Below are 18,770 nucleotides of genomic sequence, written 5' to 3' on the forward strand. Positions count from 1 at the left end.
ACGTTGCTGAACTGGCTGCCTGGGATGAAGGAGAAAAAAGAGCACGGGCGACGATTGAGTTGCTACAGGGCCGCAGCCAACATGGGCACATCCGGAGTACTACCACGACGAAGGATGTATGGGAGAACCTCAAGCGGTAACACGAAACTAAGACCCAACGTATCGGGAATTAAAGGCAAACAAATTTTGAATTGTATACTTAGATAGAGTAGGGTATTTATCTCAATTCTCAGGTCCTTCGTCCGCCATTCCTATCCCTCTGAAGCTGACAGCCTAATTCGGCGAAAAACTGAAGCCCCGACAGTGCAACTGGCAACGCTGTTAGAAATTTGACGTTTGCGAAGAGAGAGGAGAGAAAGAGCCCGGCAAGATTGCGTGGCGTGGCAGGTTAGCTGCCACTTGGCGGCTCGATAACGAAGCCACGAGAATTTTGTCTTTGTCTTCGTCAGAGAGCAGACGTGTTTCCCCGTGCACCCAGCTCCGTGGAAAAGTCAACCCGCGTGCTCAGGTGAGTCTGCGTTCCAGAAGTGCCCTTAGCTCTCGACAGTGCCCTCGCTATTGGGCAGATTATTGGCTTCCTGGCAATTCCGCGCAATCGGTCCTGTACGCCGCCAGGGGTTGTTAGGAGGCGGACCAAGGGTCCGATAAATCCGGTTCTGTTAGTTGGGACCGGGCGCCTTGGCATTGGATGCTTCCACGCCAAGAAACGACCAAGAACCTCGGGGACCGAGCCTAAGAGCCTATGGCCGCCACCGAGCTACACTGGTGGCCGCCCTGGTGCAAGACGTCATCCACGTGCCAGCTACTTTTCCAGGGGCACCCGCGCGGCATCCAACACCCGCCGGGGATACCCACCGCCGTGGACACAAGGATACAAAACGACCAGGTCGAACGTCAATATCCTAACGCTGGACCCACCTGCCGGCCATCCTCTGGTTTCTGTCGCTGCACACACACATCCGCAAGTATAAGCCTCCCAAATTGTCGTACGTGTTCCGCCAAGGACCCCAATGTTCCTGAACGGCCGCATCGTCCCTTTCAACTTCCCGAACAAAAATGCGACCCAATAAATAACCCCTAAAATGTATGAGACCGTATAGTAATTGCATGCCCGAAACCCCCGATTCATTGGCCTCCCAATTTCGGTGCACCCTACTCCGGAGTTGTGAATTCGCATCAGGTAAGAGAAGCCGACCCTGTGTAAAACGACGACTGAGCTAGCCATCGTTACAGTTCCAAGGTTCACATCTTGAAGAAGATTTGCGACCTGAAATACGAAGAAGGTGACGACGTCGAGGAGCACATACTCGAGTTCGAGGGCTTATATGAGAAGTTGGCGAATGCTGGAACCGTTCTGGCTGACGATCTACAGGTGATTTTGGTTTTTTGTAGCCTACCGAGTACCTTCGATGCTCTGACGACGACGTTGGAGAATCAATCAGCTGAAGAGTTTACACTGGCTTTAGTGAAGGACGGGATTATCAACGAGGTCCAGAAACGTCATGAAGCTGCTACGGTTGGTCCACCGGTCCTGAAGGTGCAGACCAAAAGTGGTGGCAATCGAGACATCGTTCGCTACTTCTGTGGTGAATTTGGTCATCGAAAACGAAGCGAAAATCAAGCGAAGGTGTTTTTTCGAAGACAACTGAGAATTCAAAATTGATTTCGAGTGGCAACGAAGAGTTTGCGTTTTCTGTACGGGGTGTCCGGAATTGGATCGTCGATTCGGGTGCAAGCTTGCACATGTGTGCCGATAAGAATCTGTTCCATGAGATGGCGTCGAACCGAAGTATTCCGAGGACGGTGACGGTTGCTGATGACAAGTAGTGGTCGGAGGAGTTGGCTTAAATATGCAAAATCCTTTGCTATGGTGACCAAGGTACCGAAAACACTATGACGTTGGGCGAAGTCCTCTATGTTCCTGATCTCCATATGAACCTGGTTTCGGTTGGCAAGCATGTGTAGAAAGGAACCGAGGTAAAAATAGTCGTCTCACAACCACGGCTCAACACAGAAACGGGTTGTACCGCATCCAGGTGGTGGAACGGACGAATGCAGTCTCGGACCAGTGGCATCGCAAATTGGGTCATCGAAACATTGACGACATCAAGCGGCTGGCAAATCTGAGTTCTAGCATGGAGGTATAGAATTGTGGCAATCAAATTACTAGCGAGGTTTGTTTCGGCGGCATAATGGCGAGGCAAGCAAGAAGTCTTGAACGTTGGAAGCTATCTAAGATTTTGTCCGTGAGATGAAGACGCAATTCGGCCGGCCGCCGAAGGTGGCCGATCCGATCAAGGTGGCGAGTACAGAGGGCATTCGTTGGCCAAATTCATCAGAAGCGAAGGAATCCTGCAGCAGTTTACAACGACATACACTCCTCAACAGAACGGTGTCACGGAGCGAAAGAACCGTTCGCTGGTCGAGATGGCGAGGTGTATACGCCTGGAAGCTGGCATGGAGTACCGCTACTAGAGTGAGGCCATCAACACGGCCAATTATCTCCAGAACAGGTTAAATACCAACAAAATCGATCCGTGAGACGCCAAACTAACTGTGGCATGGAAGCAAGCCTGTTGAGGAGCATCTGTATGTTTTTGGTACAGATGCGCTTTTGCTGATCCCGAAAGAAACCAGATCAAAATTGGAGCCCAAAGTGAAGAAGTTGAAAGCGTGGCGTTTCATCGACAGGAAAACTAAAAAGATGTCCGGTTCCTTACGATACAAGATGGTTCTTCGAAGAGGCTGGAATCTGAAAAAACCGAGGTCCAAGAGCTGCCACCGATGGTCCTCAATCCGATTTGCACCGTAGAACAACTCATCGATGAAGACAACGATTTCCGAGGTTTTGCAGATACCGATGGCGACGATGATGGTCCGCTTGCGGACGATAATGGTCAAATTCAAGAGGAGTAATTCGACGTTCAGGTGGAGCCACTCGACCTTGAGGAGGAGCAACCGAAATCTACTAAAAAGGTTGTGAACAACAGAAAGCGACGTTCCGAACGATCAACAAAGGGTTTCGAGTGGTGGTCTGACCCCAACAACTATCAGGAAGCCTTGGGTGATCCGAACCGAGAACTCTGGAAAGCAACCATACCCGAAGAACTCAAATCACTACATCAGAACGGTGGCACAAGGTTTCAATCAACGCCAAGGCTTGGATTACGACGAGGTGTTTGCTCCAGTAGTAAGGCAAGCTACGTTACGCTTATACTGCAGACTATTGCTGCTCTTCGTGGAATGCTGGTGAAACACGTGGACGTGAAGACGGCCCATCTAAACGGAGATTTAGATGGAACCATCCCCCGCCTGGCATCTCTGCTGCAAAGGGAGAGGTGTGCCATCTGCTTAAAAGTCTTTACGGTCTAAAGCAGTCGGCACGAATGTGAAACCTCAAGCTGGACGATGTTATGTGGAAAGCTGGATTCAAATCGTCGGAAGCGGATCCGTGCCTCTATGTTCGGAATAAAATCAGGAAGCTGGCCTACATCATCGAGTATGTGGACGCTTGTTGGTCACAACATCTAGCGAAGCCGAGTATCAATACCTATCTAAGGGTCCGGTGCCGATTGACCGACGCATAGGGCTGAGATAAAAGATCTCCACTGCTGGCGATCCGGAGCCAGCGTCTTTACTTGCTGCCAGCCAAGGTTCTCGTCAACTGTGCGGATTTCAGCGGCTAGACTACGACGCCACGAGCTTCTGGGCCTGCCTCTTTTTCGATGCCGGATCTGGATTCCAGTCAAGCGCCTCTCTGCAAATCTCGTTTTCATCTCTTCGCAGCGTGTGCCCAATCCATCTCCACTTACGTTCGCGAATCTCGATTTTTAGCGCCTTTCGATGACACCGGCGATGAAGTTCCACGTTTGAGATTCAGTTGCCAGGTCACCTAGCGCGGATGATGTTCCGCAGGCAGCGATTCACAAAAACTTTTCGCCTCGTTACGTATATGTGCACCAAGTTTCGCACCTGTACACCAATACGGATTTGACGTTTGAGTTGAAGATTCGGATTTTGGGTCGTAGAAAGATCTGGCGTGAGCGCCAGATGTTTCGGAGACTCGCAAACGCAAATCGGGCTTTTCTTACCCGGGTTTCGGTGTCCTTCTTGGTACGACCATCAGCCGTAATCTGGCTACCAAGATACTGGAAGCACTCCATTGTCTCAACCTGTTGTCCAGCTACCACGAAGTTGGAACGATTTTCTGTGTTGATTTCCATCGACTTGGTCTTTCCCAACAGGTCAAAAGGTCTTCGAATATTTGGATTCGAATTTCCAGCTAACGTCCCTTGGAAATGTAAAGTATTTCCTTGGTATCCAGGTGATCAGATCAAGGAAAGGTATCGATCTGGGTTAAAAGGTATACATCGAGAAGCTGCTGGAGAGGTTCAGAGAGGATCCTGGCTACATACAACAAAAGGAGGAGACGGAGGATCTTCCCAATTTCGACCAATATTAGAGCCTCTTTGGAAGTTTGCTGTATCTAGCGGTGAACACGCGGCCAGACGTCGGGATTTGCGCATCGATTCTTGGAAGGAAGGGGTCAAAACCAACCAAAGCGGACTGGACGGAGGCAAAGCCAACCGTGGAACTCGAGCTTCATCGTGGAGGTGACTCAAATGAGTTAGAAGGATAAGCCGACGTATACTGGGCAAGAACGGTGCAAGACCGGAAATCCAACTCAGGTTACCTATTCAGGCTCGGTGGCGGTACCATTCTGTTGGGAGCCAAGCTCTTTCCTCAACCGAAGCGTTGGTAAATGAAGGCCTTTGCTTAAAACAACAGTCAGCAAAAGTGGAGTACAACAAAAATAGGAACACAAACACATATTGGATCTCAATGAAACTTGATGTTTCCTCGAAGATTATCCTTCATGGATTGAACACTAAGTCACATCTTTCGAGGATATGATGCCTAGAATCTTACAAATGCAGAATGCTTACACTACCAACCCACAGAAAGTTGTAAACTACGTATGCCGTGACCGGGATTCGATCTCATGACCGTTGGCTTAGAATACTTGAAGGCTATCTTCTATGCCACAGGCGGCGGCGTAGGAGGAAAAAAGCAAATCTATTAATAAAAGTTGATAAAACATACCAGAAAATGTATTGAATTTATTTCAGGATCGATATACCGACGCATTTGTCAATTAGATAAGAGCATTGCGTTTGCACTTGCCCTAATAAACGGGGCAAGTATAAACTTAAAAAATTATTCATAAAAGCAGTTTCTTTTTACTAACATTTTTAAATATTTCTCTTTTAAAGCGAATTAGATAAGAACTGTTTTAGTAATGCAATAACGATAACTGATAAATTTTGCAGATAACATATTTTTCTAGGACATGTGAAAGATGAACTATGGCGAAATCCGTTTGCACTCTCCCCGGTGTACCTTATAAAGATTCATTTTCATCTTTCAGCTACTCATTTACCGATGGTTTTAGGCTTTTTATTCAAAACAAAATGTTAAAGTAACATTCGATTACCATTATCGAATCAATGATAAGGGCTACGCGACATCGACGCAACGACGCACATATCTGTCAAAATACGCAAGACGCATCGATCTGGGGCGAGAAGCCGATGCATGTGTGCGTGAATGTTTGGATCGATCTCACGTCTCACCCAGCAGCAGAAGCATAAACCTCCACCGAAAGTTTTGATTTCAGAATTGTACAAAAACCAACTATCCTATCGTGATTCATATTTCTTTTCGTTCCCTGGCGAGGAGGATAATTATTTGCCAAATCCTCTACCCCAATCATCAACATTACTATCGTTCCCAGAAACGCTCTCTGACTCACCTGTATTTCCTGTGCGCTGTGTGATGAGAGCTACTTCCGAGACAGTTGTTGCTTCCTATCGCCTGCTGCTGAACCTGTCGTGCTCGACACTTCCTTCACTCCCCGAGCTATCGGGATTCAGTCAATGTGTGTTGGTTTTGTCTTTTGAAGGTTGTCGGAGAAATGGCCTCCTCCTTCAGCAGGGGCTCTAGAGGAGCCGATCCGTACCGAAAGATTTTCTAGCAATCGCGTTGATAATGTGGTTCACTTTTTATTGTTATTTCAAACGCTCCACAAAACACTTTTCACTCGGCACAGAGCAAACCGGAAGTCTGCTTTTCGAAAGGGACCGGACCGGAACCCGAACGTCAAATTAGTCCCGAAAATCTACAGGCCCCACGAATTGAACCAGCTAAGGAGGACACACGACGACCAGAACTGGATTCGGTAGCGTCTACCAAAGTGACAAAAATTTCACGCTCTTCTTCTCGCTGCGGCAGCACTGCAATATTTTCCTTTCGATTCCCAATAAATACATCAAAATATTAACTTCGGACACACTCACACTGATGCAACGCTCTAAAGATGATTGAATAAGGTTGCCGGAAATGAAAATATTAATTTTTTTTTTGTGTGATAATTTTGAATTTAATAGTCTGTTTTTCATAATAGGTTAGAGATCACATAAAAACAAGTTTCAATTTTTAAATTTAGCCATAGGTTCTTGAAAAACGGTTAGGCAAAATATTTATTATTTTCTTAACTGTTGAGAATAACAACTTCAAGCTAGTTATTGTTTTACTATAGGCAATTGAAGAACTTTATTTTAAGTGAAAGTATAAGCACACAATTCAGAATTTAAATAAAACTACTTTTAAAATGTCAACAAGATGTTATTGAAATCGGCAACCCTTTCGCGATCCCGCGTGCATCGATGTGTGCGCTAGAATATTTCACGCGTGTGACGTCACAGATTGACTCACACAACGGAAACGCTCTGGTTCTTTATTTGCCTTTTGCGCTTGAGGCCCCAACACACAAATAAACCGTGGAGAGAGAAGACGTTGTTCGCGTTGCTGCCGATGTGTATGTGTTCAAGCAGCCCAAGTCCTAAATTCACGATTCACATTCACTAGCAAGAGTTGGGCCTCACTCAGCGCCAGAATCGAGCAACACCAGCCCCAACGATTCGAAAACTAGAGTACATCCCCCTTTTGGCGACAGAATGTCTGCGTTCAAATTTTCACTACTCTTCACGCGTTTCACGACCAACCGACTGTCACCCGGGATCGGGGAACGAATGACGCGTTTTTTGCACACCAACTTACCCGGGCCGGTGCAAGTTTGATGCAACTTTTCTGCGATAAAAGATACGCACGTTCCCAAACTGAACACACCGCCAAATCACTGCTGTTGTTTATCGGGTTATGGGCCAAGCCCCGGCCGAAGGGGGTGGAGAAGAGCGTGAGTCGTTTTGGGAGGACGCCTTGCGTGAGACGTGAAACGAGGACCGCTTAGAGGCGTGAGCTACACTCCGCAGTCGAATACAGTAGAGTCATCTATGTTTTGGAAAAAGAAAGAGGCACGGAAACCCTGGCAACGAGAAAAATTAAAGTCGGTTATGGTTCGTTGAGTAAATCGAAAAAAATCGTAATTTTTGTCAATTTAAATTAAAATAGCAATTTTAATTGGATTGTATTTTAAAGATTCGCCCATTTTTGTCAGTTTTGTCATTATTACCATTTTAGTCTTTTTGACATTAACTCATTTTTAACATCTATTTTATTTTTGGCATCTACACCAAGGTTTTTTTACGCGGTTTTTTTTACACGGTTTTTTTTTACACGGTTTTCGGGAATTAACACGTTTTTTTTACACGGATTTCGCAAATTAACGCGGTTTTTGAGAGATGTTCCAAAGGAAAACACTTAGAATCTTTTTGAAGTTGGGAAAATCATAGCTCTAAGACTAAGAACGTGATACATGGACCTGAGACCTGAGACTTGAGACCTGAGACCAGAGACCTGAGATCTGAGACCTGAGACATGAGACCTGAGACTTGAGTCCTTAAATATGAGACCTGAGATCTGACACACTAGACATAAGACCTAAGACCTGCGACCTGAAACCTGAGACCTTGGACCTGAGACAAGAGATATGAGACTTGAGACCTGAGCATGAGACATGAGATATAAGACATGTGACCTGAGGCATGAGACAAGAGCCATGAAACATGAGACATGAGACATAAGACATGAGACCTGAGGCATGAGGCAAGAGCAATGAAACATATGAGACCTGAGACCAGAGACAAGAGCCATGAGACTCGAGACCTAAGACATGAGATTTGAGACCAAGAGACCTGTCATATAAGACCAGAGTCCTGAGACATAAGACCAGAGTCCTGAGACATAAGACAAGAGACATGAGACTTGAGACCTGAGACAAAATACATGCGACCTGATACTTGAGACATGAGACATGAAACATGAGACCTGAGACCCGAGACTCGAGACCTGAGACATGAGATTTGAGACATGAGACATGGGGCATGAGACCTGAGAAATTAGACATGAGACATGGGACCTGAGACATGAGAAATGAGACATGAGACCTGAGACATGTCTCATGTCTTATATCTCATGTCTCAGGTCTGAAACATGAGACATGTTTCATGTCTCAGCAAGGAATATTTAAAGGAGGTAGTGCCGAGGCAGCCTTGCTTTAGTATTAGTACCGCCTGTGACGTCATTGTTGCCAATATTCTGTAAATTTATATGGAAATTTTTCCTTTTTTATTAGCAATTACAAAAATTTGAAGATTTTTTCAACTTTGAAGCCACACAATTCTAGAAATATTATTGTTCTTCAAGACTGATACTAAAAAAGTTGAATGTAGTAGTTGTTTTGCTTTAATCCAGACGATTGAAGTTGCTGAGGTATCCTAACTCAAATTGACAAAACTTGATAATTAGTTCAAAATTTTGCTTATAAACGTTGAAATCAGTTAGGTTTGAATCGTTGATAAAATAAAATAACCAAAAATAGTATTTTTCGAATCCAACCACAATCTTTTATTTGAATTTAGTAAACCAAAGTTGCAATGGTTTTATTGGGGTTAATTGTTCTAAATTAGAAATTCATATGGTACACCATGTTAGATTCAAATCATGACGATGAGGTGCACTGCCATAAACTACCAATCAGACCTTTTGAAATGGGAAAATTATTATTTTTGCTCGTTTCACATAGAGCATGACTGTGCATTCAATAACAAATTCAAGAATAATACACACTGCAGTCTATTAAACACAAAAAAAACCTCATAGCACAATCAACTAGTAACCTTACAACATAATCCGAATCAAATTGGATTTTAATTTAGTTCTTTAATGTGTTTAACTTTTAAATTTTGGGTTCTACCAGTATAAACTTTCGACAGCTTGGCAACAGTGACGTCACGAAAAAAATCCAATATGGCTCTCGGCACTACCTTCTTTCAATATTCCTTGATGTCTCAGGTCTCAAGTCTCAGGTCTCATGTCTCATGCCTCAGGTCTCAAGTCTCATATTTGAGGTCTCATGTCTCATTAGACTGAGTCGATTTGGGGTCATTTTTGAATTTCTCAAACTCTGGGGTCTTAAATGCTTCGTTTTGGTTAAAAACTCATCCATGATTTTTTGCAGAATTTTTAAGTAACGTTTACATGAGTAAATTTGGACTTTTAGATTTGTATGGGAAAATTGAACATTTTGTACTGAAAAATCATCAACAGTTTTGTTTCTTCTGTTCAACCGAGCCTGCTAATGGTTTTTGTGCCAATTTCAAAGGAAATTTTCCGATGAAAACCTTTGTCGAATTTTTTTTTTCAAGGAATTTAACAGCAAGCTGTCATTCTTCCCAAGACCTCCCAAACCTTTGTCGAAGACCGTAACTTCGTATCTTATTAGACAAAAAAAGTTATTAGCTGTTCAACAGGAGTATGTCTTTTGGCATTGATAAACAATAAATTCAATAGACACCACTGCTGGGTGCCTTGCAAGGTATTGCATGACTACTTTTCATGCAATACTTCGCGGGGCACAAGCAGTGGTGTCAATTGAATTTTCTGTTTATCAATGCCAAAAGACATACCCCTGGTGAACAGCTATTAGGGGGCATCCATTTATTACGTAACGCTCCTAGGGGGGGGGGGGGAGGGAGTAAGCTCGAGCGTTACGAATTGTGACATAGGGGAGGGGGGGGAGGTATGCTCATCGTTACGTAACGATTTTTTCCTTAAAAGTTTCAGTTTAATCGCAGCTATTATGATGTCATGCAATTTTTGCAGAATTATAAGCCCACCAGAATAAGTTTAAAATTTGTAAGCTTCAATATGATTAAACTGGTTTGTAACCTTCCCTTTTTAATGATTCTGAGATAGACTTCTTAAACTGTGTATTGGATATCCAAGAAATAATCGCTAGAAAACCAAATATTAGATATGTACATTAACCCCCAAGAACTATATTCAACCTTAAGACGGTAATTTTACTATTTTTTCTCAATTCATTGAAAAAATGCAATTTTGGTTATTCCGACGAATATTACTTAGTGGAGTATATTTTACATAATTGTTTAATTTATTTTGCTCCTTGAACAAAATAAATTAAACAAGGTAGATCATCAGTTAACAAGCACAGAACAACTAGTAATAAGACAATCATATTATTTTATCAGAGAGTTATCATCAATGAGTACTAAAAAGCGATTTGAATAGATATTAATTCCGTTTCGAAGAACGTTAATAAATTCTATATTAAAATCTTTTCTTACCATCGAAAACCATTATTCAAAAAAATGAAAAGATGGGGGGGGGGGGGGGTAATTATCAGCGTTACGTAATTTTCATTGGGGGGTACGTCCAAGCGTGACGATTTGTGACATACGGGGGGGGGGGGGGAGGGGGTCAAAAAAGTGCATTTTTTGCGTTACGTAATTTATGGATGCCGCCTTAAAGTTCCACCCAATTTTCAAAGAAAAATAGGCAATTCAGACGATAAAATTGGGCTAAAAATTGTACATTTTTCCTACAGGGCATTTGTATCGGAAAAATGCCACCTACCGTCGGTATTGCGAACCTGCTAAATTTGGCGAAAAAAAATTAGCCAGAAAATGATCGAATTTTTTTCCTAAGTGTCAGTGGTTAAATGGTGAGAAAATCAAACAAATCCTAAATAAAATCGTTGAACCAGTTTTTAACCGACGATAATCTTTGGTTCAAATGCTATTTAAATAGTGCTTTTCGATATTAAAATCAGGCCATCTAAGGTTCTTCTAGCTTTAGTTACATTATTTGAGGCATCTTCAGCACCTTTATTTCGCCTTTAGTTATGCAATCTATACAGCGCTGCTTGATAGTTTCATCAATTTAGTGGTGTCCTGAAAAATCCTAATTTTTTCATCGTAGTTTCCTGATTTTTGTTTAAACCACCTGGCACCTCTGCAACAGAGCGAAAATACTACACTCTGTCACTCTGAGCACTGAGCGGGCTATTGTCAAGCAATTGAACGGGATATGTGTGCTGTCCCTTCAGAGTTAAAGTATCACCACATTACCTTGTTGTTTGCCGACTTTTGGGTCACTTCGCCGAAACCAATGGTTCTCTAGTTCATAGCAGCCATGCTATTTTCTATAAAAACACTTTTTTCCAGATTCTGTTCCACGAATCTTCTTATAATAATAGAGTTTTAAGGAACTTTTTCGTAGCATTACACGAAAAGTAACCGATCTCGTTTGAAACTGAGGAGAAGACCGACACATCAAAATAACACAAGGCTGTCATCCAATCTATGATAAACCTTAAAATAAAAAAAGAAAAAACAAATCTTCGTTGCTGAGAAAATCGGCATACTGTAAAAGTGCTGTATTGATAATTACTATGACCCCTATCGGCATTGATTTCACATCTTTTCTGTAAGCTGTTCTAGTGATTAAGCTTATCAAAGTGTTAGTTTGCAGACAAATATACCTTGTACGTGACTATCAGTAGATCCCCGTGGATCGGTTAGTTCACATAGCGACCTAACGCTTGTGCTTAACGATACTGGTGTTCTGTTTCGTTCCACTGAGGACCACGAATGGTGATTGAGTTTCCTTCTGCTTCTGCTGCAACATGTTTAGCGTCCCCAGAGGGGTATCGGTCGAGCTCATCTTTTTCATTAGCTGTAAGAAGGATAAACGTGTTTAGTTTAACTGTTTAGAAACATATGTAAGCGCAACTTACCCCTTCCTGTTCACTTTTCTTCAACCGCTTTTCAACCTTATTTTTTCCCGGTCCTTTGCCGTGGAACTTGTGAGAAAGATAACGGAACGCTTCCTTCGGCGTTAGCAGATGGCCACTGTCATCGATGTACTCCAGTTTGACATTAGGCTTGAATGTTTCCTTTTCCCGGAAATCCATAATCGGACCGCTGAACCGATCCCTTCGGCTATACTTGTCATCATCTCCGTAGTTCTTATCTTCAATAGAGTAATTTTGGGCCTGTAGATGAGCAAATCTGGCGTTGCTCGGCCTGTTGGCATCTTCCTTTTCGAGATAGCCTTTGGATTCTGCAAGTTTTAGAGCACCTGCTACACTCGAAGCCACATCCGGTTCTTCGTCCAAAATTGCAATTTCGTCAACCGGCTCCCCAGATGGTCCAGCTTGATCATCATATTCTTTTTCAGGGTTAACAGAGTTCCATGCACCGGATCGATCGGGTCTTTCAAATCGGGAGCTTTCCCGTTCGTTGTCTTCCTGTTCAAAGTCCATTATTTCGGCTGCATCTTCCTCCCGATTTCCCGCCAAACCGTAAGTAGGAATATCGCCGAGGGTGCGACAAAACTCGGAGGTTGCGTTCAGTAGAATTCCGCCATCTTTGGTGCGCTCACCGTACGACGGTTCATCTTCCTCCGAGTCTTCCTCAGTTTTGATTTCCTGTTTGACTCGTTCGGGATCAATAGGTAGGGCCTTGCTAATGATTGCTTCCTTCTGTTTCAATCGTCGAGCCTTCGAAAGGACCGATTGCAGATCTTCGTCGTCTTCCTCTACTCGGATGTTTGACAAATCCTCCTGAAAGTCCGGTGTATCATCGGTAAGCAGCAGATCCCGACGTCTATTCCGAGCTGGGGGTTCCGGTTCTCCATGTCTCGGTTGGCCATCCTGCCGGCGATTAGCTCGGGAACCCAAATCTTGGCTTGAGGATGCTCCCGGGACCGACGCCAGTAAATCATCAGCTCGCAATTTCTGTCGAACTTTACGAACCTGAAAGAATTAAATTGTATGAAATATCAAGGGTTGGTCAGCCTATGAATGTGTTGGTAGTTGGCCTTCAAATTATTTGTCCCTTAGAAAGCTACAATCGTTGGCTATCTACTCTGCTTGAGAAACGTTCCATTGGATAAACCATGGAAAAAATCTTTTTTAATAACACTCAGAGACCTCTGAGCCCTTAGGAGCTGTTTGAATTTTTGGGATCCACTATTTTAGGTCAGGTTTGATAATGAAATTCAACAAACCTTGACCTTGTACAACAGTTATATGTTAACTTTGAGGCTACCGTAATTTCGAATAATAAACTTAAACTTAAACTTAAACAAACTAAACTTTTAAGAAAAAAATTCTTTAGAAATTACTCTAAAGCTCAGATTTTTAATAAAAGAAGATTTAAACTTACCTTCTTTTTCGGCTTTTTGAAGGATGCCATTTCGGTTTCGGTCAGGTAATCCGAAGCCAGCAGCAGCGCCCCCGCAGTGTTGAGCGACTCGAGCTTCTTGTTTTGCAACTTGGCCCGGATTTCCAGCTGCTTTCGTTTTTCGGCCGCTTCGTGTTCGGCATTGGAACCTAACTGGAAGCTGGATTTCTTTTTCCGCCCATCGAGATCCTCGTCGTACTTGCCGAGTACGTTCCGCTCCTTGGGCATTCCGAATTCGTCCACATCGTCCTGATCGTACACGTCATAGCCGTAGTTGTTCGGGTTTTGTTTCTTGTTTTCAATGTTTCTCTTGTAGCGTTCATCGTCCATCATGTTGACATTTACCAGGGTGTCTTCTGTTTCGTCCAAGACGGCGGCATCTTTAAGGGTAAGGATGACTTGGCGACCTTCCTTGAACTCTTCAACGTCATGCTCTACGCGCAAGCCACGCAAATCGTTCTCACGATAGGCATTCTTCTTCGCTTGCCTTACTTCCTGATCGACCAGATCCCCGACACCGAATTCTTCATCCAGTTGATCCAGCAACTTGGCTCTCTGTTCAGCTTCCTTTTTGAGGCGTTCTTTATCTCGACTGCGGCTGACCCAATTTTTTAAATCATCCACTTCATCGTCCTCTCCGAGTGTTTTGACCTTCTTCAACTTTTCCTCAACAGCGCGTTTTTCCTTCCGTTCCTTCAGCTTATCTCGAATTTTGCTTTCCTTAGTCTTTTCCGCCAGATTAGCGGCCGGTTTGTGATAGAACTCGCCCCAGTCGTCTTTGATCAGATTGTCCTTTTTGGTGGAGGACGGCTCATCTTCGTCCCGTTTTGAAGCAGACGCTGAAGTTGAATTTTCAGAAGGTCCCGTTTCCAGTGGCTTGAGACCCAGTTTTGCACGCAGCTTGTTGGTTTCTTCGATGGACAAACAATCGCCGGCACCATTCTCAGGAATGGGAGACATCGATTTCTGCCGTTTAGGTGGCGAAGGGGATCTACGGCGAGATATTTTAATCGGTGGAGGAGGACTGGGACTGGACCTGCGTCTGAAAGTTGATACATCCGGTGGCGGAGGAGGTGAAGGGGATCTTCTGCGAGGTGGAGCAATTCTCGGAGGCGAAGGGGATCTTCTACGAGGAGGAGCAATTCTCGGAGGCGAAGGAGACTTCCGGCGACTGGCAATAACGATCGGCGAAGGTGATCGACGTACAGGGCGCGATGGTCTCACCGGCTCCGGCTCTGGAGTTGCGACTCGACGAGTAATTGGTGGCGGTGGAGGTGGGATGCTGTCATCAACCGGAACCTCGATACAATCTGAGCCTACAAATGGAGGGAAGATATACGTTCAGGTTTACACCACCCTCCAATCTTACGCTTCTCAAGATTTGGACAAGCTTGGAACCGTGATTAGAGGCCTAGGATGTTTAGTGTGACCTGCAAAATCAAACAAAAATCGTCCAGTATGATAAGGAAATTGTGGATTTGGGGAAACGCTTCAAGCGGGAAAACCAACATAATTTATTTTGAAATTTTCAAACCATCGCTCTCTTCTGTTGGTTTTAACGCTGGTTTCGGAAACTATACAAAAACACCGAAACAAAAAAAGCGCTTCCTCTTTTAAAACTATTTTACTTACTGTCGGAATCTTCGTCCACTTCCTGATACTTCCGGTCCCGTCTACGTTCTCTATCCCGACTCTTTCCCACACCCTGGCTGGTACCGCCACCCGACTCTTCCTCATACCGATGCCGTTTCCGGGATTTTTCTTCCGGCACTGCCGGAGCCCGATCCTTCTTGCTGTGTTTCTTGTGCCGATGCGTTCGCTCACCCCCAGATTCCTCATCCCGGCGATGTCTGCTGCGCTGTTCGTAATCGGCCGAAGGTTGTTGGTAATCTTCCTGCTGCTCAACCTCCTCATACGAGTAGGATCGGCTACGCTTTTCGTGCGGGGAACGACTCCGGGAGCGACGCTTGTGTTTCTTCGATTCCTTCTTGTGCTTCTTGGAGGAACCCATCGCAGGATCCGGGCGGAGTAAAAACGTTGAAGATTTCCTTTAATTTTCCGGGGAAACGCAGCACTTTTTCACAAATTTTTCGAGAAAAACAGCGACGACGGAAAACGTTTTGAAAACAATTTGACAGCAAAACTGGCTGTCATAAAAAACTGTTATACGGTTGGGAGAGATTGCAAACACATTCACGATTTCAAACTCAAAATAGATAAAAGGTCTCGAAACGATAGTTCAGTGGTCCTCAACTTTAAGTTTTACTGGGTATTAAATGATTTCTCATTGAATGACATATTTCTGTCAAATCTCACGCAAACTTGTGTACTATAACGTGGGACTTGATGTATGATTCGTCTTCGAATTTTTGAGTTCAAACGGACTTGAATGAAAGGTGCCGCAATGCGCTCAAAACTTCGATCTTTTCTTTTCAACAATCACTTTAAGATTACACCAATTTGATACGTATAGATAACGTAAGGATTACACCAAACTGACGAAAATAACAGAAATATTTTTTGTGTAATTTTTGTAAGATTTGTAATTTTTGCAATTTTTGTAATTTTTGTAATTTATGTAACTTTTGTAATTTTTATATTTTTTTCAATGTTTGTCATTTTTGAAATTTTTGTAATTTCCGTAATTTTTGTTATTTATGTAGTTTTTGTAATTTTTGTAATTTTTGCAATTTTTGTAATTTTTGTAATTTTTGCATTTTTTGTAATTTTGTAATCGATAAAAAAAAGTCACTTCTATAGAAAAAATCAATTTATGAACACGCCGTTAAGCGGGCCTCATCAGATTTGTACAACATGCGATGATTCCATAACGATTTGTTAATTCTATGCGAGCCCACACACGATACAAACTAATTTCGCGCGAACACAAACGATTGCTGGCGAAAACAGCAACAGTAAATGGCTTGGAGTTTGTCCAAAAAACACCATACACTATGTCGTTTGTACAAAATATTTCTATCTCGACCGATTTCACTCAAACCGTTTCCGCGTTCATTTTAGCAGTGCCATATATGATGCAAATTGTATTCACAGTGACAGAATTTTATCGCATTTGTGCAAATGTGGTGTAGTCTATGGCCTGTTTTAATATCGTGAACATGTAAGCGATCAGTTTCAGCGGACCATAGACTACGCCACATTTGCACAAAATGCGATGATTCTACGACAATTGTGTGACTATATGGTTGCACACACACGATACAAACATATTTCGTGCGAACACAAACGATTGCTGGCGAAAACAGCAACAGCAACAACAAAACCATTTCCACCCCGGCTGGGGCTGAGTAAATAGTCTGAATTTTGTACAAACCGCACTCATACACCATGCCACAGAGGGTTGTTTGTACAAAATATTTCGATTCGGACTGATGTTTGCGCGCTCATTCAAACAGTGCCATACACGATGCGAATCCTATTCACTGCGACAGAATGTCATCGAATTTCACCGCATTTGTGCAAATGTTGTGTAGTCTATGGCCCGATTTAGGTTTCCTATTCGCCCATCTCTAATCTGTTATACAAAGCTCCGCGAGGCTGTCAATTTTGCCGCTCTGTGGCTTTGTTTTGGTTTTTCTCGAACGGAACAACAGCCGCCGTTTTTCCCCGCCGGTTAATTTCATCAGCATCAGGCCGATTCCCGTAACAATTTCCGTCCCTCTAGCGATGAAACTGGCAGCCAAAGATGAGACCAACCATCACGAGGCTTCCGATGAAGAAGAGGAGGAGGATAATGTAGGATTTTCGTTGAATTTTTGTGTTTTTTTTTTGGAAAAGTAAAACGATCTTTTTTCTAGCATGAGACTTCCAGCGTCGGTAGTACCTGCACCGATAATACCTCCAATGGAAGCGAGTCCCATCCCAATCGGCGGAAACGACGTCGGCAGCGCAAAAAGGTTTCCAAAAGTCCCAAGCCGCTGTACAAATTTGCGTAAGTTGGACACATGAAATATATTTAAGTAAACTTTTAAATAGTTACTAAAATATTTTTTCTTTGTTAAGGTGTTACGTCAAGGAGGACCACGGGCAACCACTGTTCGGGTGTCAATTTAATCACGATTTGAAAAAGGGTGAACTGCCGGTCTTTGCAGCGGTCGGAAGTAATCGGGTGACCATTTACCAATGTCAGGAAAATGGGGATATAAAACTGCTCCAATGTTATTCGGATCCAGATGTGCGTTATTATTGGATATTTAGAAAAAGTAGCATTTTTAAAAATATAAAAAAAATTTCAGGTGGATGAAATATACTACACTTGCGCGTGGTCCCATGAACCTGAAACGGGTCGGCCAATTTTGGCCGCAGCTGGATTGCGTGGAGTTGTACGGGTTTTCTCACCGGCAACGCTAAACGCCTACAAACATTACGTTGGCCATGGGCACGCCATCAATGAGGTGAAGTTTCACCCAAAGGAACATTATTTGCTTCTGTCGGCCAGCAAAGATCACTCCCTCAGACTTTGGAACACAAAAAGCGACGTCTGTATAGCGATCTTTGGCGGAGTCGAAGGACATCGAGATGAGGTGCTTAGTGCAGACTTTGACATCCTGGGCAGTCGCATAATGTCTTGTGGGATGGATCATTCGCTCAAAATGTGGCGCCTAGATTCGGACACGATGAAGGATGCTATCCGGAGTAGCTATTCGTTCCACACTTCCAAATTGGTCCACCGCTTCCCGACGGCGGACGAACACTTTCCGGTCTTTTCCACTCGGGACATCCATCGGAATTATGTTGATTGTGTCCGCTGGATGGGAGACTTTGTCCTGTCGAAATCGTGCGAAAACTCAATCGTCTGCTGGAAACCGGGAAAGGTGGATAGCAACGAGGTGAGGAACAACGAAACCACGACCACGGTTCTAACCACCTTGGAGTACAAAGAATGTGACATCTGGTTCATCAGATTCTCGCTCGACTATTGGCAAAAGTATTTGGCGCTCGGAAACCAAAACGGGAAAACCTACATCTGGGAGTTGGACACGGACGATCCGGCCCATCCTCGGTGCACTCAGCTGTACCACCCGAAGTGTGTGACGGCTATCCGGCAGACGTCCTTTTCGAGGAACGGTGACATTCTGATTTGCGTTTGCGACGATGGAACCGTTTGGCGCTGGGATAAGCTCGTTCAAAGCTAGGCAGGCACAATTCCGACCGATGTCTTCTCACTTATTTTTATCGTCATATATGTGTATTTATTTTAAGACCAATAGCATTACCGAAAAATATAAAACTACAGTGACC

The 18,770-nt window shown here is 43.7% G+C and overlaps 3 protein-coding genes across 5 annotated transcripts in view; 1 reads left to right on the forward strand and 2 right to left on the reverse strand.

The window, feature by feature from the left end:
• Positions 1-7,208, reverse strand: part of LOC129750170 (protein mothers against dpp) — an 86,094-nt gene extending 78,886 nt beyond the window's left edge. The window contains exons 1-2 of one of the 3 annotated variants that reach the window (XM_055745423.1): positions 7,120-7,208; positions 5,813-6,306 (exon numbers count right to left, since the gene is read on the reverse strand). The gene's annotated coding sequence lies outside the window, so the exon portion shown is untranslated. Of the gene's footprint in view, positions 1-5,812; positions 7,061-7,119 lie in introns of those variants that run through there. The other 2 variants (XM_055745425.1, XM_055745424.1) reach the window with 2 other exon arrangements.
• Positions 7,209-11,661: 4,453 nt separating this feature from the next.
• On the reverse strand, positions 11,662-15,638 carry LOC129744510 (U4/U6.U5 tri-snRNP-associated protein 1-like). The gene is made up of 4 exons (XM_055737074.1): positions 15,141-15,638; positions 13,491-14,824; positions 12,059-13,078; positions 11,662-11,997 (listed from the first exon to the last, which is right to left on the reverse strand). Exons 1-4 carry the CDS (start codon positions 15,517-15,519, stop codon positions 11,857-11,859), a joined length of 2,874 nt encoding a protein of 957 aa, XP_055593049.1. The 5' UTR covers positions 15,520-15,638; the 3' UTR covers positions 11,662-11,856.
• A 1,468-nt stretch (positions 15,639-17,106) lies between these two features.
• Positions 17,107-18,769, forward strand: LOC129743769 (polycomb protein EED-like). The gene is made up of 4 exons (XM_055735924.1): positions 17,107-17,264; positions 17,327-17,460; positions 17,532-17,703; positions 17,765-18,769. The coding sequence occupies exons 1-4, from the start codon at positions 17,196-17,198 to the stop codon at positions 18,662-18,664; spliced, it is 1,275 nt and encodes a 424-aa protein (XP_055591899.1). The 5' UTR covers positions 17,107-17,195; the 3' UTR covers positions 18,665-18,769.
• Position 18,770: the final 1 nt, after the last annotated feature.

Source organism: Uranotaenia lowii, chromosome 2, assembly GCF_029784155.1.
Source record: "Uranotaenia lowii strain MFRU-FL chromosome 2, ASM2978415v1, whole genome shotgun sequence".
NCBI lineage: Eukaryota > Metazoa > Arthropoda > Insecta > Diptera > Culicidae > Uranotaenia > Uranotaenia lowii.

Excerpts from the sequence above, each read along its gene's own strand:
- LOC129743769 (XM_055735924.1), top strand. The coding sequence starts at position 17,196 with ATGAAACTGGCAGCCAAAGATGAGACCAACCATCACGAGGCTTCCGAT. Across the intron at positions 17,461-17,531 it reads AAGCCGCTGTACAAATTTGC|GTGTTACGTCAAGGAGGACC; the intron begins GTAAGTTGGACA and ends TTCTTTGTTAAG. Across the intron at positions 17,704-17,764 it reads AATGTTATTCGGATCCAGAT|GTGGATGAAATATACTACAC; the intron begins GTGCGTTATTAT and ends AAAAAATTTCAG.
- LOC129744510 (XM_055737074.1), bottom strand. The coding sequence starts at position 15,519 with ATGGGTTCCTCCAAGAAGCACAAGAAGGAATCGAAGAAACACAAGCGT. Across the intron at positions 13,079-13,490 it reads TCAAAAAGCCGAAAAAGAAG|GTTCGTAAAGTTCGACAGAA; the intron begins GTAAGTTTAAAT and ends TAATTCTTTCAG. Across the intron at positions 11,998-12,058 it reads AGAAAAGTGAACAGGAAGGG|CTAATGAAAAAGATGAGCTC; the intron begins GTAAGTTGCGCT and ends TCCTTCTTACAG.